This window comes from Dipodomys spectabilis, unplaced genomic scaffold, assembly GCF_019054845.1.
Source record: "Dipodomys spectabilis isolate Male_0828 unplaced genomic scaffold, ASM1905484v1 ptg000379l, whole genome shotgun sequence".
In the NCBI taxonomy this organism is placed as follows: Eukaryota; Metazoa; Chordata; class Mammalia; order Rodentia; family Heteromyidae; genus Dipodomys; species Dipodomys spectabilis.
Window position 1 is genome coordinate 571827 of NW_024871056.1, and position 23631 is coordinate 595457.

General features: G+C 49.1%; 1 protein-coding gene across 1 annotated transcript in view; it reads right to left on the reverse strand.

Moving 5' to 3' along the window:
* Window positions 1-23631, reverse strand: part of Cyth1 (cytohesin 1) — an 82302-nt gene that overhangs the window by 20397 nt on the left and 38274 nt on the right. The window contains exons 2-6 of the mRNA XM_042667153.1: window positions 4810-4892; window positions 3613-3677; window positions 1059-1125; window positions 717-835; window positions 445-525 (exon numbers count right to left, since the gene is read on the reverse strand). Coding sequence (XP_042523087.1) covers window positions 445-525; window positions 717-835; window positions 1059-1125; window positions 3613-3677; window positions 4810-4892 — 415 coding nt within the window. The remainder of the gene's footprint in view (window positions 1-444; window positions 526-716; window positions 836-1058; window positions 1126-3612; window positions 3678-4809; window positions 4893-23631) is intronic.

A 23631-nucleotide genomic window follows, 5' to 3' on the forward strand; every position in this document is an offset into this window, starting at 1 on the left:
AGGTCTAATTTGCATTCTTTCTACTATCTAAATGGTATCACAAAAGATGATCTATTATTTATACCTACAGCTGTCAAAATATAGGACAATTCTCAAAAGCACAAAACAATATGGTAAATACTAAAGTTTACCCCCCCCCTCTAACAGGAAATGAAATGTGCAACTATTCTAAGGCAAGAAAATAAACTACAGGTTTTCTAAAGTGTAGAGTAGAAAAGATTTCAACCATGAGTATTCATCAGCTCCTCTAGCTGAGGAAGAGCTCTGCTGTGTCTGTTCAGGGGCCATTACCACATGACTCCCTGACCAGTCAGAGGCCGGCAGGCTGCTTCTCCTGCTCACAGCCTGAGACGTGATAATAACCCTCACAGACACAACCTCTGTCAGACAGCACACAGGTTGGACACAGGATCAGAAGCCAACCTCACCGTTGTGAATACTCACCTCAAGGCCTGGACAAGGTTCAGGTCAGTGAACTCATGTAGCTCCACAAATGCATGCAGGACCTGGATGTTAAACTCATCTCTGTCAAGAACAGACAAGAGACAGGGAGGAAGCAAAGTCAGACTCTGCTGCCAGCTCTGACAGTTGCTATCCCCTGGAGCACTTCTCCACAGCAGCGGTCGTGTACTCGGGGTCACCATCTCTGGGAACCCCGGGCGTTTGGAAGCTCATTCCAGCTACCTGCTAGCAGACATTTGTCCTTGGGGTCTTACCTCTCCCCCAGGTAGTCCCCTATGGCTGTTTTGTTGAGGCCCTCCCCTTTGTACAAGAACTGGGCGATGTCTTCACACGTGTTCTTGAGTAGGTCGTTCTCTATTAAGAACTGGATCCCCTGGAGAGAGACCACAAAGAGCAGTGACGTGGTCTGGAATGGCTGGAAAGGGCTCAGAGGCAGCAACAGGTGCTGCCATGGAGTGCTGGGGTGCTGCAACTTAGGAGTGTTCTGAGTGACTCTACGTGAGTTGAGTGACTCTACGTGAGTAGAGTGACTCAGAAAATGCCCATCTTACAGACATCTTAAAGGTAATGGGCTTCAGCTGTCCCTTTTCACTCACCTTTTTAGGGTCCATGTTAAATTTCTTCCTGCCCATGGCTACCTGTTTGTTCCTCTGCATGTTTTTCCTGAAAGACAACAACCACAGCCATTAGTGCCCTGGCCATGGGAGTTCTGGGAGGCTGAGGCTGTCCCACATGCAGCCACCGACATGCAGGGGTTTCTCAAAGACTGCCATGGGAAAGCAAGTGACAGGAAAGGTCAGAACTAAGAAGCGGGCCCAGGCCCCACGTGCATCTGCTCCTTCTACCCCAGATCCATAATATTCTTCTCTGATCTACTTTAGAACTTTACCAAGGCATAATTTACTTATCATAAAACTCATTTTAAGTGTATGCATGAGTGGTTTCAAGCAAGCTTACTACATTGTGCATCCAGTATTGTGATCCAGCTTAGAACATTTTATGGACCCAACAAAATTCCTCACACTCATTTCCAGTTAATCTTCATTCCTACTGGGGTCTCCATGCAGCTATCAGTCTAATTTGTCTCCACAGATTTGCCTATGCTGGACATTTCATATGAAGAGAACCATAATGTCTGGACTGGCGTGTCTGGCTTCTCTCACTTAGCATGACGTTTTCTTTTTGCAGTGCCAGGAACTGAACCATCTGTGTACCAGGTAAACACACTATTGCCGAGCTACACCGTAACCCCAGGCTCATCTGTGCTGTTTATCCAGTCGCCTGTTGGTAGGCTTTGGGGATATTTTAAATAAGAATGTAATGAATATCCTTTCCAGGTCTCTTTGTAAACACCTGGTAGTAAATTTCTGGGTCTTAGCTTGGGTGTATGCTCATAAGAAACTGACAAGCTGTTTCCCGACACTGGCCAGTTCCGGGTACCAGCTGTCCTTTCGACTTCAGCTATCTGGGTGGGCATGAAGCTGCCCCTCACGGGAGCCCCGCGCTTCAAACGCTCAGGACCAATGGTGTCAGCATTTTCATGTGTCCATTACCATGTACTTTCTGTCCACCTTGTCTATGGGCTGTCTTTTCCTTACTTAATGGTATGCATTCTGATGCACCTGTTTGGATACAAATACTATAGCATTCCATTTTGAGGAGATCCCTAGAATGGACAGAAAGTAAAATGGGGGATGCGAGGGGCTGGGAGAGGACAAGATGGGAGTTAGTGTGTGCAGGGATGGAGTTTCTGCTTGGGAAGGTGTCAGCTCCCAGAGATGGATGCTGCCAAAGTGTGATGGTACTTAGTGACTTCTCTCGAGATCCATACTAGTGGTTAAAATGGCACATTTGGGGTTTTTTGTTTGTTTGTGTATCAGACATGGGGCTGGGAACTCTGGGTTTGGGCTCTGTCCCTATGCTCTTCAGCTCAAGGTGAATGTTCTACCACTTGAGCCACAGAACCACTTCTGGTTTTCTGGTGGTTAATTGGAGATAAGAGTCTCATGGACTTTCCTGCCAGGGCTGGCTTTGAACTGTGATCCTCAGATCTCAGCCTCCTGTGTCTATGAGATCCTTTTTTTTTGGGTCGGTCGTGGAGCTTGAACTCTGGGCTTGGGCACTGTCCCTGCGCTCTTCAGCTCAAGGTGAGCGCTCTACCACTTGAGCCACAGTGCCACTTCCTCAGCTTCCTGAGTAACTAGGATTACAGGTGTGAGCCACTGATGCCTGGCTCACATTTGTTTTTTGTTTTGTTTTTGTGCTGGTCTTATAGTGCTTGAACTCAGGGTCTGGGTGCTGTCCCTAAGCTTCTTTTGCACAAGGTTAGCATTCTACCACTTGAGCCACAGTGCCGCTTCTAGCTTTTTTGATAGTTTATCAGAGGTAAGAGTTTCACGAACTTTCCTGCCCAGGCTATATTTAAACATATCTTAGCCTCCTAAGTAGCTAGGCACCCGGCTTGAGCTCCATTTTTAAATGGATAATAGAAAGGTACACACACCAAAGCAGAGAGACAAGCCAGAGGCTGAAAGTGATGAGCTGGCTGCTTTCTGTGGCACCTTCAGCCCCACCCATGTCTAAGGGCCTCACCCACATGGAATTAAAATAACAAATCAGCTGGCCTTAGGAAACCAGACAGGCAGGCTTAGGTTTGGGCTTAGAAAAATACAGAGGTGGAGTGAGCTGGAAACAGCCTGTTTATTTCATTAAGCAGTTAGAAAATGGTCTGGAAACTCTATTCAAAATTAAATTCTCAAAAGTCATGAGCATTTCATGTCATTAAAAGAAAAAAAAAAACAACCAAACCATCCTTATCATCTTATACTGCAATTTCATTTCTATATTTTCATACTTTAAGCACTAAGGCTGGGCCAATAAGCTTGAAAATATAAAAATACAATTGGGCATATCAGGTTTTAAAATTGTATTAGCAAAAAGTAGAAATTTTAAAACACCCAAAACACAGAAGAGAATAGAAGGAAGATACATACATACATACAAAAAAGAGCAGATGATAGCTTTCCGAGTTTAGTCTTACAAACATAAAAAGCTCCTATACTGAGGATCTCTGGAGTGAAGGCTGAGTCTGGGAACACTGAGAAATGCTTTCCTTCCCAAGGCCCCCAGGGACGGGGCCAGAAGACTCACCTCTCCTCTGTGGATCCCAGGTTTTCAATTTCATTAGCGACCTCTGCTATCTCGTCCTTCAGCCTCTGCAAAGGGACAGGGAGTCACCAGGAGGGGAGACGCACAGCAGTGTCACTTCCAAAGCCTTTGGTAACTCCTTCCACTCAAACGCCATAAAAAAAGAAATCCCAAACAAGGAACTAGGATAGCTCACTTACTCAACAAATACTCACTGGGCTCTAGGGCTATAGAAGCCCAAGGCCTTGGAATCCATGGGTTGGGAAAGAAGTTCTTAAATATGTTATTTTGTGTCAAAAACGTAGGTTCACTGACAGATGGCCACCTCAGCACAATCTTCTAGAACAAGTCTGCAGCTCCCCAAGCACTAGTGTGACTGGTCCCAACACACTGGGACCCACATGCCTGGCGGCTGGGCCGGCAGAGGTGGAGCTGGGTTCACACTGACCCGTGCTTGACTACATGTTCTGTCCTTTCTCCTCCTGAATGAAGCCTCAGTACACCCACTGGTTCCCCTTCCGTCAAGCCTGGTCGGGACAGAGGCAGGGTCGGCGGTCTCTCAGTGAGGGAGGCTGAGGACCCGTCCGTTTTCTTGGCATCTACTACAGAACCTGGACAGACTAACAGACCACTCCCAGCCCACTCGGACTGAGTTGCCTCTTACTCCTGGGGTTCTCCTTCTTCCCACCGCTGATGTTTTACATAGAATTCTAGAAGGATAACTTCAGCTGCTTGAGGCTTAAACAATGCACCTTGTGGCTTCTACAGCTTGTTACCGACAAAGCCTGGCAGTTATTACAAGGAACTTGGAAAACAGTAGAAGTGCTTTCACCAACCACGGACCTCTAGGGACCAGAAACTAGTGTCTTCCTAACATCCGCTATTCAATGCTTACAACTTGCGAAGGTGTTTTCTTTTTCTTCCTATGACTGAGGAAGAAATCAAGGCTTTTGTAAAGTGTCTCAGTGCGTGTGGCAGAGCCAGGGCCTGCACGTGGACCTGAGTTCTGCTCCCCAGCCTCCCCCTCTCTGCAAAGCTGGGAAAAGGGGCAGCAAGACTCTGCCCTGGGGTCGCGCCAATACACGACTGTAGAGAAGTGGGAGACAAAGGCGATCACCATCCCTACACCGCACGTTAGGCCAGCGTGCCCAGGATGCTGTGTGAGGGCACACGGCACAGTGCATCCCTGCTGGTCCCTACCTGAATGTCGGCTAGCAGCTCCCGCTTCCTCCGTCGGATGTTCTCCAGTTCTTGCCGCTCCTCTGCGGTCAGGTCACTGGGAACTGCGAAAAGGAAAGACATGCATCTCACTCAAAATGATGAAAAATCCACAAACACACTGAAAAATGCCAGAGGCAAGTTTAAGAGACAATTGACTGCTAGGATTTCATTCTGACTCCAGTTCCTGGCAGGTTTAGCATGCAAGGAAGGTCTGCATGGCAGGAAGAGCAGTGTAAATCAGGCTGGCTATGGACCATGAAGTTGGGCATGGTGTGTAAACCAGGGGCCTGGCCATTCTTGCTCCTCCTGCAGGAGACCCCAGGATGCTGTCAGTCTGTCTGGGCCTCAGCTCCTCTGTGGTCAAGAGCAGAACTGCAAAGCTCTCTCTTCCCCTGAGTGGAAGCAGGAGGCCAGCTGCAAAGCAACATAAATGGCTTTGTGCTGTGTGGGGGAAGGGTGTGTGAAGAGTCCTGTGTTACACAGGGAGAGATCTAGAGAGCTATCCAGCAAACTGAAAATAACACTCAACTCTGGGACTATGGGACTTTCTTTTCCTGCTCCATACCTGTCTGCTCAGCACAGCCTGAGTGACACTGCTCCCATCAAACGTGCTCCCATCCAGAGCAGGTATTTAGTTCCAGGGCTACAGTTCTCACTGTGTAGTACTTCTGCAGTCTTGGCCCACACACAGAGGTGCTGTGAGAGGCACCCCCAAAGTGAGCCTTTGGGTGTGCTTGCAAGCCAGGTGGCCACTGGAGGAGCAAGCATCAGAACCAAGCCGTGACCCTCATCACTTTGGACAAGTCACTTATCTATGTGGGCCATGTTTTATCACTCATAAAGTAGACATTTCAGGGGCTGGGAAGGTGGCTCAGTGGTAGAGTGCTTGCCTTACATGCATGAGGCCCTGGGTTCAATTCCTCAACATCACATAAGCAGAAAAAGCAGGAAGTGGTGCTGTGGCTCAATTGGTAGAGCGCTCGCCTTGAGCTGAAGAGCTGAAGGACAGGACCCAGGCCCAGAGTTCAGGCCCCACAACCAACCAACCAACCAAATGAATGAATGAATGAATGAATAAATAAGATAGACATTCCAGCACTCATGTCACAGGATCGAGTCAGGATAAAGTAAACACAGCACAGAAATGTCCTTTACCCATAGGGGGAAGGTTCCACAACCTGTGACAGATGCTTGAGCCAGATAGCACTAAACCCCTTATGTGCTAAGTGTGTTCTCGTTCTCTCTCTCTCTCTCTCTCTCTCACATACACACACACACACACACACACACACACACACACACACACACAGAACTACTGCACACTGTGCACACACATTTTTGCATTTGGAAGTATGGCAGCAAAACCAGCATGAGCTTCCTTTCTCTTTCTCTACAATATCACAGAAGAGTCAAAGATAGGTGGAATGGAGCAGAGGGCAAAGGATCATGTTGCTCAGAAGGGCTCAGAAGGTTTATAAACTTTTCATTTAATACTTGGGGCTGAACATGACTGGGGAACTGAAGCTGCAGACAAGGGGCGTGCAGGACAGTATAAAGTGCCTTGGGCCCTGTCTGGGCTTAGTGGGTATCAAGTGTTGGCGGCTATTACTGTATGGAAAACTGCATTTGTGCTGGCGTACATCTCTGCGGCACAGCACAGAGTTGGGATGGTATCTCCCTTCAGGAACATGGCTGGACTCATACTCTATCTGGACACAGGCATCCTTTGCCATGCTGGGAGAGCAAGTCCTCCCCGGATATCCCCTGAAGATCACTTAGGACAACAGAAGGGAGAAGTAAAGAGATAGTGAAGCCTAGGGAAGCAGCTTCACAGGCACAGCCGTTTCCTTTTTACCCAGTGCTCCCACCCTTCTCTTCTCAACCAAGATCTACCCGAGGAATGCATGCTCTACCATGGCTTCATCTCAGCATACACATGCAAGGCACACCTCACCATGTGACAGCACTGAGCACTGTGGTTTGGAAGGGTTCCTCTGTCTCAGTTCTGCAGACTACCCAAACCCAGCTGCAACCTGGGGAAGTCAAGGGCAATTTACCTCCATGATTACTTCAAAGGGAAGTAGCTAACTGCAAGTTAGCTCTAGCTGGAGAGAAAACCCCTTAAAAAAACATAGTACCAACCTGGGTGCTGGTGCCTCATGCTTGTAATCCTAGCTAATCAGGGGGCTGGGATCTGTGTATCTCCAATTAACCACCAAAAAGTCAGAAGTGGAGCTAAGGCTCAAGTGGTAGAGTAATGGCCTCGAGCAAAAAAGGTCACAAAGCCTGTGCCAGTGGCTCACGCCTATAATCCTAGCTACTCAAGAGGTAAGATCTGAGGATCAGTTCAAGGCCAGCCTGAGTAGGAAAGTCTGAGAGACTCTTTATCTCCAATAAACCACTCAGAAAACCAGAAGTGGTACTGTGGCTCAAGTGGTAGAGCACTAGCCTTGAGCTGAAGAGCTGAGGGATGGCACCTAGGCCCAGAGTTCAAGCCCCACTATAGACCAAAAAAAAAAAAAAAGTTCACAAATACATGCCCAGTCTGAGTTCAAGCCCCAGGAGATAGATACACACACACACACACACACACACACACTTCACACACTTGTATGCACACTGGTACACACGCACACACACCTCAAAGTGGCACAAAGAAATATTCACATTTAAAAACTGGGCAGTTCAAGAGCAAAGGGAGTTGGAAAAGTGGTTCATCAGAGCACCCACAAAGGACCAAGCTGACAGAGCAATGACATAGGACCATGAAGATGGGAGGGAGGTGGCCTTCAGAATTCTAAATGGAAACGATCTCACCCTTACGTTCTCCATCAAGGAGAAGGGCAAAAAGAAGCCATTTCAGACAGCAAGAAACACAAAGCCTTGTGCTCCTTTTTTCACCAGGATGAAAATATGGTAAGAGGGAGAATACCAAATTGCTCATCTAAGACAGCCAGAGACACCAGACCAGATGAGAAATCCAAGGGCTGCACAAAGATCGTCACAATGAACAAATAAGAAAGACCAGACCAGACCACAAGAGAAACTCAAGAAAGACCAGACCAGACCACAAGAGAAACCCAAGGGCAGCACAAAAATTGTCACAATGAACAAATAAGAAAGCAGCTAGGAAATATTGGCAAAGTGAGTGAGTCAATTAGTATTCTCTTAACAAAATGAAAAGTATTTGGAAACGAGACGAACAAAGCAAAGGGAATCCTGGAGGGATGAGGCAGGGCTCATGGAGCAGGCCTGCGAGGGACAGCTCCGAATGCAAACGCGTGTGGCATGTTTGCAGGCATTGTCATCACAGTGTTGTTTGCTGGGTGCTGTCAGAATCAAACTGGTTAAAGAGCAAAAACTGTCACCAAGGTTGATGATAACAGAAGGCTCTGGGAGGAAGCAGGGTCCCCACAGGGTCCCCATAGCTCCCTCTTACTAAGCAGGGCACAGATGGGCGGCGGAAGCCTGGCGAAGACAACGGAGTGGGAGGTGCAGGTACAAATGTGTACATGGAAGTTTCCAAGGAGAGACAAATTACCACACTGAGACAAACCACTGAACGTGAATGTGAAACAATGACATGAGCTGTGTCCTCATCCATTACAGGAGGAAGGCAGGAGATACTTTGACAAAATCATCTGCCTCATGAAGCAGAAGATCTGGAACTAGAAAACGTTTGTTTTCTGGGCTGTTTTGGGAAGCAGAACAAGCCTGGGAATGAAATGATGGGGCATCTGAGCCTCTGAATGCTTGTTATAAAATAAATACACACGCGGGGTGGGAAGGTGGCTCAGTGGTAGAGTGCTCGCCTCGCATGAATGAGGCCCTGGGTTTGATTCCTCAGTGCCACATAAACAGAAAAAGCCAGAAGTGGTGCTGTGGCTCAAGTGGTAGAGCACTCGCCTTGAGCGGAAGAGCTGAGGGACAGCGCCCAGGCCCAGAGTTCAGGCCCCACAACCGACAAAATAAAATAAATAAATACACACGTCAGGCACTGTGGCAGCTTGAAGTGAAAAGACATCAACCCAGGCGCGCTAGAAATACAGGTCTTGCTGTCCTTGAAGCCAGTGTGCAGGTAGAATAAACAAGACATTTACTCTCACTTATTTTGATCCAGTCTCCTGACAGTAAGCGTGCATACTTTCTCACGTTACTCTTTGTCTAATACTTAGTAAACTTCAGTCACAACACCGCTTCCCTCCTGCTTCAACAACTAATCTGAACTTAAAGGAAAAAAAGCCAAGTTCCTTCTGTAGTGGAATTTTTCTGAGATGAGGTAAAGCCTAACAAGTATTTCCCTTTGCATGCATAAATGTATCACTATAACATGAAATCTTGAATTTAAGCCTTCTTTTTATGCAAAACAAACAAAGGAGAAAATGTTCGTTAAAGAACCAGCACTATTGCTGGGGTTGCTGTGGCCTCGGGGCTCTCAGGTCCCATGCTAGTGTGTTAGAGATGGGAGGGGGGAGGTAAGCAGGCATTCTGGGGCCACACACCTGGAAAGCTCTCCATGCCGTGCCCTGCAGACCACGAGGGTTAAACTGCACAAGAGTGCTAGCTAGCTGGGATAGGCCAGATGGTAGGCGACAAACAACTCCTCCCTCCCCCAACTCCACGTGCTGCAACCACGCTTCTGTGCCAGGGAGGAGGCTAAGCCCTTTTCTCTAAAAGAATGGCAGCAGGTTGTCTCTACATCACAACAGAGGAGGTCAAAGAGGAAGCCCCTCACCCAGTCCCAAGGTTAATCTGCAAAGTGTCTGGCTGGCTGGCAGGCAGGGCCATGGTTCAGCATGTTCAGCCTGGCCCCTACCATTCCCTCCCAAGGTTCTGATTTAATGAAGGGGATCAAAGTGACCAAACAACAAGCAGTTATTGTGCCAGGCGGTGAATAGAAATGCCACACAAGGGAAGCTTTCATTTGTTTATTTATTTAAATGTTGCTGCGCAGATTTTAACTGTCGGCAGAAACCGAGAGCATAGCCAGGCTCCAGCCAACGCATACAAAGGAGGACTGTCTTAAAGGGACGGTACTCCCTTTCTAAGCCAAGAGTGGAAAGATGAGCACCAGGAAGGCACTGGTCTAAAACCTGTAACCCCTGCCCACCGCAGCTGCCCAGCAGTACCAAATGAGATTCCACTGCAGGCACCATTCCCGTGACTGACAGCAGGAGGTGCTCAGTAGAGCTGGCAGCCTCTGCTCACGTGGGGGGTGGGGGGGAGGATGTGCTACTCTGAGCCCATCCAGGGGTGCTGCAAAAGCCCGGGGTCCCAGGCTTGCTTTGGGACCGAGAGCTTCCTTCTTGAGGTCATCCCTCTGCCTGGTATACACCACTTGCCTTATTTTTTCCATCATTGTAGTAACCAGCATCCTGGTAGTCCCGCTCTCAGTGGCTACAATGGGTCCAGACTTGAACCAGCATAGCACGGAAATGTTTAGGAGAGAATTAAGCAGCGGGCCCACCACTGGGGCTGAGGCGTCCTCTGACAGCCTGCCATTACAGAGCCCTCCAGAAAAGCTTCTCTTTCCTTTCACAGACCTGGAGTTCCTTAAACACTGAGTGTGAGCGATCATACACATATACACACATATACGCACCCTTAGAAACCCAAACTAAAGTTGCCTAAAACATAGGCAATGATGGGGAAATAAAGCTCCAGTTCTTACACCCTCCACAGAATACTGGTTCCATGCTGAGGGGACAAGAGGCTGTTCACAAGTTGGACTATGTCCAAGAGGCAGATACAGGTATCAAAGAAGAAAGGTGTGTGTGTGGGGGGGGGGTGTCTCCTGCCTCCTAGGATGTACCACCCTAGGGCCTGAGTGAGGAACCCCAAAGCTGGCAGTCCCCTCCATTGGCCTCTGCATACCCACTCCTATGTACCCTGCCAGCATGATCCCAACAGCAGAAGCCTGGACCCGAGTCACCTCATCTCCTGAAATTTCCTTGATCTGCCATTTGGAAAACTTCGAAGTGCTGGAAAGAACTCGGGCTTTGAAGCCAGACCACTGCTCAATAGCTCCTCCTCCCCGTGAGCCTCTGTCTGGCCCATCTGTAAATGAAACCACTGCTGTTCACTGCTGGTGCAGGTGTGATGGCCAAATACAAGCCAAGGAAAAACACGGAGCTGGCACAAAAAGAGACTCAGCAAGAGACAGTCTCTTTGGTCAGCAATCAACTTTGCCCTTCTCTTACTGCTCCCCACTAGGCCCCTGCTGCTCACACGACCTACTTTTACGGCTGCCTCACCACTGGACAGCAGCCCTGTCCCCTCCTACAGGAGTGGCAAGGCCAGGCAATGTCTATAAGCACATGGGCAGTTTCAGCAGTGTGTGGTGATTAGGGCCACACCAACCTATGGGACTGGCCGGGTGCTACCAAGCTACCTGTGCACAACTGACTGACTGGCTGAGCAGCCTCTGCGGGCCTCTCAGTGAACAGGAGGATAACAGGCCACTTCCTTGAAGGCACGGCCTTTGTGTGGCTTTTACATACACCAACAACTCTGAGCAGTGTGACAAGACATCTGGTGACCCAGAAACTAGAGAATAAAGGGACAGTGCCGCAAGGCCCCCTGGGAACAGCAGGTGAGAGACACATCGAAGGGATGACCAACTTCTCAGAGGCCACTGTTCTTTTTTCCCTCATGGAGAACAGTGGTTTCCAACATTGCAAATGCTCTGGGTCACAGCTTTAAGACGGGGAAGGAAGCAACCCAAACTCCCAGCACTGCCAGTTAAAAGGCAACACAAGAGAGACAGGATTTTGTGGAAAGCCCCACTTAGCGTCCTCAAGATGGGAGGATGAGGAAATGGGGACCCAGGACAGCGTGATAAAAGCCAAGGCTCACTGCCGGCAGGTGCTGGCATAGAGTCCGTGGCACATCTCTGTCAGCTGCGGAGCACTGCTTGTGCTTCCTTCCTACTGAGTTAAAACCTTAGCGACTCTTTCAAAGTCTAACACCACATCATCCGGTCCTTGAAAAAAGAAGGAGGAGGATGTGGGGTTGCACACCGGTCCTCCAGAGGCTGGGACAGAAGGCCCTGGTAATGTAACAGGCTCAAGGCCAGCCTAAGCTATGTAGTGAGACCTTGTCTCAAAAAAGAAAGAAACGGGAGAAAGAGAGGAGGGAGGAAATTCTGACGTGCTTCAGCCTGGGTGAACTTCAGTGGAAATGCTACATGTAGAAGTCCGTTTTGGCCCAGTTGTGTTCACAGAGTAGTTATACTCACTGAGACAGAATGAAGAGTTGCAAGGAACTGAAGTGGTAAGAGAGCTGTTTGATGGGGGGCAAAGTTGTAGGGTTAAACAATTCTGGGGGTGGATGCACAACTCTGTAAATGTATTCAGCAGGGAACTGAACACTTACAATAGTCAGGATGAAGCCAGGTGCCAGTGGTTTAAGCCTGTAATCTCAGCTACTCAACAGGCTGAGATCTGAGGATTGCTTTTCAAAGCCAGCCCAGGCAGGAAAGTCCATGAGACTCTTATCTCCAATAAACTCCTAAAATAATTTTAAAAAGCCATAAGTGGAGATGTGGTTCAAGTGGTAGAGTGCTAGCCTCGAGCAAAAGGAGCAAAAAGAGACAGCACCTAGGCCCTAAGTTCAAACCCCAGGACTGGCGCACACAAAAAAAAGTCAGGATGGCAAATTTTATGTTATAGGGATATTACCACAGCTAAAAATAGGCAACAATTTATTTATTTATTTATAAATGATCCCTTTTATTGTAAGTAATGTGTGACAATAGGCAACAATTTAATAGCAATATTTGAACTTCAAAATCCTGCTCATTATAACCTTTTCTAAGAAACTATGATGACTTTTATGAAGAGCACTGTCTCACCACCAACTTGTAGCCTAAGAGGGTTTTTTTTGTTTTGTTTTTAAAAAAGGATTTACAAATGCAACAAGAACCAAAAAGAGTTAAATTATGCAGCTAACATAAATGATATTCAACATGAAGAGGTGCCTTCCAGCCCATTGTCAGCACAGATAGACAATTCTCACTTAAAGTCTTTCTAGGCAATACCCACCCAGTCTCCAGCATAGAAGTGTGTCTAGTAGATAATTTACTATGACATTCTGCACTTTTAAGGAAGACTGTTCCGAGACCCATCCGCTAACAATGCCCCGTTAGGAGGGAGTGAGAGACCAGGTACCAATTCAGGGTCACAGTGACCTCCATGACTTTGGGTAAAACATGATCTCTGCCCTCTCCAGTTTCTCCCGATAGAACAGGAAGCTACCATCCCAGCCCTTCTTAAGGAAAGAGTAAATATTTTTAAGTTCCTTCAAGCCCTACAACCGACAAAAAAAAAAAGTATTTTTAAAGTTCCATAAATGGTTTATAAAAGGAATGTATTTTTTCTAGAGAAGAGAATAACATAATTTATCTAATAAATCCTAGAACTCAAGATTGAATTTACATGTTTGATTTAATCATCTAATCCAGGAGAAATGAGGTCAAATTTCAAGGTAGTAATGAACTAAGTCATCGCATTTTTTCCTAAAAATGTGACTTATGAAAACAACATTTATCGTCTGTTTTTAGTTAACCATAAAAGCCAGGAGATAGTCTAGATTTCCCCCCTTTCCTGACAGCTTGCAGGAACATGAGTCCCCAGCATCTCTCTAATACCAGACTTCAAGACTGCCCCTAGTGGGGTGAGGGTGGTCCACGACTGGGCAAAGTGTTGGGACAAGCTGGGCGGGAGGGGGGGGGGGGAATTTCCTGTACCAGCCTGAGGAGACAGCATTTGGTCCTTAGCTCTTTGGATACCTGGTTGCTCCCCCTGCTCCCTCCTCTGGGGAGAGGCTCTGTGTCCTGTGTGAAGCACTGTGGGTGGCTGCCAGCTCCTCAGTCACATGGCGCAGCTGAGCTACAGCCCTTCTGCATCCCAAACAGAGGTCATTTCTCTCTCTCTCTCTCTCCCCCCCCCATCCTAAAATCTGTTTGTGTGTTGGCCCTTTATACAACCCTGGATTTTCTATACATTTAAACGATACCTGTCTCACAACTGGGTGGATTTCTAGGACCAAATCAGGTGGACAACTCCACTCCTATCTGTGCGCCCGCGCCCAGAACAGGCTCCACAGCACTCAGTAGGTGAACAGAAACTCTGGGCGATGGGCAGGCCTGGAGGGGAGAGACACCCTGAGTTTGTTCTTCTGCTTCCTATACACCCTATTTCTAACCTCACCAAATCTGGGCCCCAGGAATCGGTTGCTGACTTGTTCTTAACTCTCAGGCCAAGGAGAAACTGCATGGAATGCTTGGGCATCTGTCAAAAGCACTGTGGAAAATCCCTAGGAGGGGAGGACGGAGGATGGAGCCCAAGGACAGACAAGCAGTCGGCTGCACACGTCAGCTCTGGCTGCGTGCAGCGGTAGGGAGAGGCCACAGCAACACCTAACAGGGGAGCAGCAGACCCACTCCATGTGCCATCCACGCTTACCAGCGGTGAGTCCCCTCTCCTGCAGCCCCAGTGTCCTGGCCAGCCCTGGGCAGCAACATCAAAGCCTCTGCCGCTCGCAGCTCTCCACCTCAGAGGCCATGGTGGCTCTGTACAGCGATCCCACAGGCCTAGGTTCCCAGGAGCTCTCCCAGCCCTGGGTGCAGGGAAAGCTGGAGCAAGGACAGCACGTGTGTGCCAGCACACAAGGGCAGGGGAGGAGGGTCCAGAGGAGACAAAAGCGGAGTGGCCAAGCCACGCAGTCAGGCAGTCAGGCAGGCAGGCAGGCAGGCAGGCAGTCAGGCAGGGAGGCAGGGAGGCAGGCAGGCAGGCAGGCAGGCTGGCGTGCGTGCGCGGGGGTGAGCAGAGCCTGGTGGCAGGCTGGCGCAGGCCTGGGATGGGAGCTGGAGCTGCAGCCTTGCTGACACTCAGTGTGCGCCGGGGTGCTCCTCCAGGCTCATTTCCATGAATGCAATCACACAGCCCGGCCCCTCCTACTACCCTCTTCCCGGCCTCCTGGGGGAGGGGAGGCACCGCCAGCCTTTGCTCATAGGCTGCGCTAGCTTTCTTCTCCCCTGCCCAAGCAAAGCCTGAGCTGCTCTCAGGGAGGATGTTAACCCTTCCTTAAGATGCCGTCACTGACGGGGAACACGTACGAGGACAGCTATTGGCAAGCAGGCAGAGCAGCACCAACCAGACTATTGCCGTTCTCCACGGGCCCAAGCCCTCTGCTCTACGTGGGTCCTTCGGCCCTTTATCCACAGGGCAGTGGTGCGTGCTGGCAACTATGCCCCTCCTTCAACAGAGGGCCAGTGCTCAGTGCTAGGCACCCCACGTTAGAAGCTCTGGCAAGTTGATCTTGATATGGCAATGTAAGATGACTAGTGACAAGAAACAGGGTGATGCAGTAGCTCCTAGACTTCAGAGGGTTTGAGAGTCAGCAAGGGTACCCGTCAAACACATGGACTGGAGCCCCCAGCTCTGAGACACACAATCCACAGGCCCAGCCCAAGATAAAGGGGATGCTGGTGACTGCACACACACAGAGGTGCTATCTGAGACTAAGAAAGGAAGAGACACCAAACAGCAAGGAGAGGAAACAAAGAACAAACAGTGAGCTTCACTAAGGGTCTTCAGGAAGGCCACTTGGGGCGGGGGGGGGGGGGGGGGGGGGGGATTCCTTCCATACTATAGGATGCCTAGTTGCACATGTGGCCCAATGACTAGAACCAGCAGCACCTCTCCAGGTGTGACTATTGCAAAGGCTTCTAGACATTGCTGAATGTCCCCTGAGGGCAATCCTGCTTTGGTTACAAATTGCTACTCAGTAAGGGCAACCTAATCCTAAAGGATCTCCTGCCTCTCCATGATCTCTCTGGGGCTCAGCTCAGCTGGAGAATGTGGACAGATGCCCTATCACCATGGTAGTGTCAACAGACCTGACCTAAATACTCTCTGGTCTGCATTCCAATTTTTTTTTTTTTGGGTGCTGGTCCTGGGGCTTGAACTCAGGGACTGGGTGCTGTCCCTGAGCTTTTGTGCTTAAGGATAGCACTCTACCACTTGAGCTACAACTCTACTTCTGGCTTTTTGGTGGTTAACTGGAGATAAGAATCTCATGAACTTTTCTACCCCAGCTGGCTCTGAACTGCAATCTTCAGACCTCAGCTTCCTGAGTAGCTAGGAGGCGCCCAACCCAATCCATGCTTTTTAGGAGGCAGCCCTAACATGAATAATTTAGTGTCTCAACAGTAGCACTTGCTTAAAAAATACTTCTAAGTCTCTAAAAAAACAAACTACTTATGGACTTTTTTTGCCATAAAGCTACAAAAGACTTCAAGTTTTCAATAGAAATGTGGGCTCAGAGTCCTACCTGCACACATCAAGGAGCCCCTGCCTTCTCCTCCCCTCCCGTCCCCCTTTGTCAGTCATGGCGCTTGAACTCTGGGCCTGGGCGCTGTCTTTCAGCTCTTCAGCTCAAGGCTAGCGCTCTACCACTTGGGCCCTACAGCACCACTTCTGTTTTTTTTTTCTGCTTCTGTGGTGCTGAGGAATCGAACCCAGGGCCTCATGCATGCAAGGCAAGTGCTCTACCGCTGAGCCACCTTCCCAGCCCCGTTCTTCCCTCTCTCTAGAGAGCAATACCACATCTCCTCGCACCAAGGCAGAACATAATCTCTCCTTTCCCGTGTGGAGGCTAGCTCTCACAAAGGACCAGCATATTCTTTCACATTCCTTCGCGCCTCTGCCTGCTGAGCTCATGTGGATAACTATCACCCGAAGAGCATCTCTATTCACACCACCTTGTCTGGATTCGTTTCTACCAAGCCTGACCATCTGGTTACGTACCACTCTGCTCCCCAGAGATCATATATGTACATGAAATTAAGTTCTTGTATTTCAGTGACATCTTATACTATGAATCTTCTCGTAGCATTTTACACAGTCCCAGGGTCTATCTGGCTAATACTGGGTTTGAAATCAGTGCCTGTGCTTATGCTTGGTGTGCTGCCTATGCCTTTCACTCTGTCACCTGAGCCTCATCTTCTATTGCTTTTTTTTTTTTTTTTTTTTTTTTTGCTGGTTAACTAGGGATACAGTCTTCTAGACTTTCCTGCCCAGACTGGCTTCAAACTGCAATCCTCCAGGACTCATTTTCCTCAGTGTCCAGTATTACCGGTGCAAGCCATCAGTGCTTGGCCATATGTCCCTTCTTTTGAGTTGACGTCACTAACTTTTATACCAAAACACAAACACAACACACTCCAGAGGCTGGAAGGCCCCAGCAGTAAACATCAGCTTATCCCTTCCCACTCACAATTCAGCCATAATAAGTGAAGCTTGCCCTGTGCTCTAGTATAGATCTACACAGAATAGGTCCACAGCCAGGGTTTACTCACAGCACATGAATCTGGGCAGTGAACTTAAGCAAAAGCCTGCCTGGCCTAATTATCGGCACTAACAGTATGATACAAGGGAGCAAGAGACAAGGTAGAGGAAACAGCTGCTAGCAGAAGGTTTGCAGTGTGGCCCTTCTCATATCTAAAGGAGAGAGATGCCAAAATAAATTACTGCACAATTAAGTGTATGAAATCACCATGTTTACAAAAAATCAAAGAAAAACTCTTCCCAGAACACAAATTCCAACACAGAACATCAAAGCTAAACATTACTTTCTCAGACTTAAAAGTTCAACCATTTTTTAAAGAAGTTAGCCACACATTTATGGGGCTGGGAAGGTGACTCAGTGGTAGAGCGCTTGCCTTGCATGCATGAGGCCCTGGGTTCGATTCCTCAGCACCACATAAGCAAAAAGAAAAAAGCCGGACGTGGCACAGTGGCTCAAGTGGTAGAGTGCTAGCCTTGAGCTGAAGAGCTGAGGGACAGCGCCCAGGCCCAGAGTTCAGGCCCCATGATCAGATCAAAAAAAAAAAAAAAAAAGAAGAAGTTAGCCACACATATAAAGGAGGTACCCGGAAAGTCACAAGCCTGACCATCCATGGTTTCATCTTGAGGAAATGTCACTGTTCCACTTGTAAGAAGAAGGCTCAGCCAACTCCTAAGTGCCACAAGGTGACACGCATCAGGGGACAGAGATGAGCACGGCCCACATTAGTCTACTGAGAATGGCGCTCAGCCTCAGGGTACACCAGGAAGGAGAGGGCATCCAGGCTGGGAGACAGCAGAGGTGAAGGGCAGGTCACGTGGGCAGTCTGGCAGACAAGTTGGAGTTGGGCTGGTGCCTTTGAATTTGACACCGACTGTTGGCTGTGTAGCTGCTGAGCTGGGGTGAGACAGAAAGAACTCTAGGAGAACAGACAGCAGCAGGAGGCATCCAGAGAGAAAAGGGCCAGGATGCAAAGGTGCAGGGTGCAGGGATTTGCCACGTGTGATCAAAACTTCTGAGGTGTTAATGAAGGAAAAGTGTTTCGTCCCCTTCTAGGGCTTCGGCTTCAACCACATCCTTCCCGAACACTAACGCCCACTCTCACCTTCTCAACATTCTCTGAACAAGGCTGGCTGGAACAGGTGGTGGCCTGTGACACTTGTGCAAGTGGATGTGTACGGGTCACCTAATTTCTTCAGTACTTCTGAGGAGGAAGGTGGACAGGCAGGGATAACTTTCTCCTTGTCCACAGTCGCATGAAGCCCACAGGGCTGTCTCTATGCAGGAGGTGTGAGGTGCTGGGTTTCACTTAACTGGGCCAAGGCCCCAGCAGGGATCACAGAGTTTGGGGCCAGTCTCCCTTCACTGAGGTATTGGCATTCTGCTCTCTTCCTTCTACTTAAAATTATTTCGTGGTAAATGTAGAGGCATAACAGAGTTTGTTTTTGTTTTTTAATAAAAACAACCAATTGGCCCAAGAAGGGCCTGAAGGTCTCAAGAGGGAAGCTGTCCACATCCTTACCCCAAAGCAGAGGAAACCAGCACCCAGAGCAGGACACCAACCAGTAGCATGGCTGCCATAGGTCTAGGTACAGTGTTCAAATTTGAGAGAGAAGGAGATTCTGGAGGCACTGAGTGGAGTCCCAGCCCGACACTTGGGTGGGCCTAGGCCACTGGCCCACTACAGCCACAGCCACTCAACAGCAAGCTAGTGCTAGAGCAAGTGTGAAGTCTTAGCCTCCTGCAGGTGGCACTCAGGGTGCTATCCCAAGTGCCAGTGTGATGCTGCTCTTGAGCTGTCCTATTTCCTGTCCTATGTAGATGGGACACCATTGAGCAAGAGCCCTATTATACTGGGGAGGCCCAAAAGGACCAATGAGGAAGAGGTAGAGGGCAGGCAAAGCCTTGTGCCTTTGCGATCCAACGTATGATTGCAAAAGACCAGCTGCAGTCAGGCATTTCCGGATCCTAACATCCCAGAGCCCTAGATATTAAGGAGGCTAAGATCTGATTATTGTGGTCCAAAGTTAGCCCAGGCAGACAAATCTGAGAGACTCTTATCTCCAATTAACCATTAAAAATGCCAGACTGGAAGCATGGCTCAAGTGGTAGTGTACTAGCTATGAGTAGAAGAAGTGTGAGGCCCTGAGTTCAAGTCTCACTATAAGTGCGCGCGCACACACACACACACACACACACACACACACACACACACACACACACACACGCAGATTACAGGAAGAAACCCAAGTGTACAAACATGAAAACATGATCAGATTCACTAAATATTCAAGTGTGCAAAATGAAGCATGAACAGCATATGATTTCCTGTGAGTCTAGCAGAAAGCAAATGTCTGGTCACACAAGCATTGTCGAGTGCCAAGTGCGGGTGCCCTGGCCATCCCTGAACTCCCACAGTGCAGACATGAAAAGGCCCCCATTTGTGGAGGTGTGGACATGGCACCGCCTCGCACTCACGATATAGACACGGGTAAGCTCCAGTTCCCCAGTGTTGTGGACGCAGGAGGTCCACTCCATGCCCCAGTTAGACACAGCTCCCTTCCCCATACTCCAGCAGGGTGGACACAGGAGACCTCCTGTACACCTCAGTGATGTGGTCATGCTTTCGACAAGGAAATCTCAACTGAGTGGAAAACAGACATGAGAAGAGGATATATTCAGTGATGTTACTTCGGGAGAGTTGTCAGAGTCCACAGTCCACAGGGAAAATGAAATGGAGCTTTTCAGAAAGCCTAGCCCTATCATCCTGACAGAGTCGGCAGCAAACTGCATGCACGTTCTGCCAGCCCCAGCAACATACACATCCCAACAAACCTTTCTGAGCTACAGCAGAGTGGCCTGCTCCTACCGCTCCCTGACCCCACCTGAGCCTGCAGTTTCTGAGTTTGTCCTCACCTCAGCTGACTATTCTGCAGGCCAAAGGAGGGCTCTCCACACCCAGACCTCAGCCTATAAAATAGGACACCACCTGCTTTTCTTTCCACCTGTATCTCCCTCTTAGGAAATCCTACCTGCTGCCTCCCATCAGCCTCTGGGTCCAAGGGAACTGGGGGACCTGACCACATGACGTGCTTTTATGTTCTATAATGAAAGAACAAACTTGAAAGGCAATGGACAAAGGTCAACTGTTTTCACAGGCACAAATCTACGCCCTGTTTCTGTTTTTTGGGGAGGGCATAGCGCTTGAACTCTGGGCCTGGGCGCTGTCCCTCAGCTCTTCAGCTCAAGGCTAGCGCTCTACCACTTGAGCCACATCACCACTTCTGGTTTTCTGGTGGTTTACTAGAGATAGGAGTCTTAGGACTTTCCTGCCTGGGCTGGCTTTGAACCATGATCCTCAGATCTCAGCCTCCTGAGTAGCTAGGATTACAAGTGTGAGCCACTGGCGCCCAGCTGTTTGGTTCTTCTTCATGGAGAAGAAAGGCATCTCCAGTCCTCCATATAACGTCATACCTATTGGCTGCTGATATGCTCAATGGGGAAGCCTATAAAATTCAAACCAGAGCGAGGCCCCTCAAAACTGTCACAACAGATGGCGATACAGGTTTCTTGCTCTGATATGTGCTTTGTACAATGCCAGCCATGTTCCTGCTTAAAAATAAAATGCAACCACTTTTGATCCTCCAAATGCAAACCCAATCCATAAGGAAGGAAGGAGAAATATCTGTAGGATGTTCACTATACCTGTAGCACCTTAGGTCTTCCTGATAGACCCAAAACAAACAGCTTGTCTGAAACCACATTCAGGGACACCAGGAACTGAGAGAGAACTGTGCAATGGGCTAAGTGAGCATTTTAAATACAACTGAAAGCCCAATGTCATATTGGAAGGACATATTTTCCTAAAATAGCATTATTTCCCAGAGCTGGGGAATCTTTCTTCTGCCAAGGATCATTTGGATATCTATCTGTATCAATTATAGGCTGTACAAAATTATCAGTACAGGCAGCTGAGCTGAGGGCCATGGTAATATGGTCCGAGGGCCCCACGGTCCCTACTCCCCTGCCACCCACGCAGCATTATCACATGGCTCCAAGTGTTTGTCCACATCCATTTTTTTCAACCCTGACACTAAAGCTCAGCTATGGACTGCCGAGTTCCTACAATGCTCCTAGATAAAGCCCATGCCTGCTTAAGTGTCGGTAATCACCGAAGTGGTTCTCACTGCTGGTTCCCGGCTGGGTCTCAGTTCTTTACTCCTCCTGCAATCTACACTCAGCCAACATTTCCTCAGCATCTGCCACAGGCTCTGCCTGTGTTTGGAGCTGAGAATTAAATAGCCACAGTCCCTGCCCAGAAAGCAAGGAGAGGTACAGAAGCCTGAGGGCAGTGGCCATGCATATGAAGAAGCAGAAAACACTAGGACACAAGGAGAGGCTGCAGAGGGTCCGACCGTCAGAGTCTGAGCTGGGACTCCAAGCGCTACTGGATTTCCAAATGGAGAAGCAGTGGGATGGCAAATGCCAAGCAACATACATAAACTGCGGACAGTGGTTACAAGTGGTTACAAGCAACGTACACAAACTGCGGAGAGTGGTTACAAGTGGGTCAAGGCACAGGGAACAGTGGGCCAGCTGGATTGGAAAGAGATTGGCTCTGAGAGTAAAATGCCTTGGGGCCCACACCAGAGAGTGTGGATTTGGTCCTGAAGGGAGGGCTCCTGAAGGGAGACTAAACATTACAAAGATTAACTAACAATCCAACAAATGACAGTTAACTCATGGCTCAACCACACTGGTTCATTCCCACTGAGGCAAACACACATGCAGACAGGGCTGGAGTGAACTAACAGTGCCAGTGCCAGGTAAGCGTGGAGGCAGGAGGCAGCCTGGGGGAGCTCTGACTTCTCTAGAACGTGTTCATCAACCCTCACCCTCTGTAGGCTGTGCTCTGGGGCGGGGATCTGGTGGAAGCCTCCGTGAGCAGTATGATACCCATGCTTGGTTTCTCTCCTCCTCAGGCTCTTGGGGCTCTGCTGGGGAACACTCCACTTGTTCCCTCTCTCCCTCCCTTCTTTCCTTTTCATTCTTTTTTTTTTGGCTGGTCATGGGGCCTGAACTCTGGGTCTGGGCGTTGTCCCTCAGCTCTTCAGTTCAAGGCTAGCGCTCTACCGCTTGAGCCACAATGCCACTTCTGGCTTTTTCTGTTTATGTGGTACTGAGGAATCAAACCCAGGGCCTCATGCATGCGAGGCAAGCGCTCTACCACTCAACCGCCTTCCCAGCCCCGGAGGAGCCAATCTTCATGTCTTATTGCTGTCTTGTCTACAGCTCCCATGCACTACCATGTGCAGCAGGCGCGCAGAGGCAGGGGCTTGGGCAGGAGCCTTGAGATGGCTTTAGTAGTCTGCTGGGATTTAAAGGCAGGCTATCTTCTCCTGACTCACAGGGCCACTGTTCTCACTGTGGGGGTGGGGTGATGAGGGAATCCTACCCTCAGTCTTCACCTCACACCGAAAGGGATGATCTAACTGTCTTCTCCCTCGGCTATTCTTCCTTCAGAAAGTGAGCGGTACTCATCCCAAATCTCTCTGGTGCTTTCAACCCAATGTCTTTATTTTTTAGCTCAGGATCACTCTGGATGTGAGGAGGTTCCAGAGCTCTGACTAGATGCCCCCAGATACAGGAAGAAAGGTGATTACCAAGCAGGAGGTGTTCCACTACCAAGAAACATCTGGGAAGGCAAAGGAGGGAGGAGACCTTGGTTTACACACACATAGAATCTCCTCATTCTTTGTTCCCCACCCCTCAAACACAGACAGACACAGACACAGACAGACAGACACACATACAAAATGAAAGTCATCTCCTCACTCAGGCTCTGCAGTCTTTTCCTTTAAAGGAGCAAGGTAAAACCAGTCTCGGTTGGCCCTTACTATTCCCAAATGGGCTGTTCTCTCAAGAGTTCACAAGTGGATCAAGACACCCTTGGCCTCCACTCTAAACATCCCAGTTTGTCCTCTTCTGGACTGGGGTGGGACTCACCATGCTCTTCTTCGTTCAGGACCATCTTGCTGCCTTCCAGGGGGCAGGAAAGGCCTGCTGTGCTGTGCCCGAGGAAGGAGAGCTTAGCTAACTAGGACAACTCAGACAGCCAAGCACTACTTCCTGAATGGCCAACCACACCCTGGCCAATCAGCCTGCAGTCCTGAGAAGCGTCACCCTCACTGGCAGTCCCCGCCACCACCCAGTTCCTGAAGTCAAGCTCAAGCACCGTCCAGCATGCCAACAGCCTCCTCCAAGGAGCCGCCCACAGGGAGTCAAAGGAGCTCCAGGCGGCTCTGACCCCCTCACACTCACCCAAGCAACCCTGAGGCTGCTGGGATTTCCCTCTCTGCCTCAAGTGCTTGCTTAGAACAGAAGCACTTAAGACCCCTGGTCCACTCACACTGAGGAAACAACACTTCCCAAGAGAATGATTAAGCTTCCAGT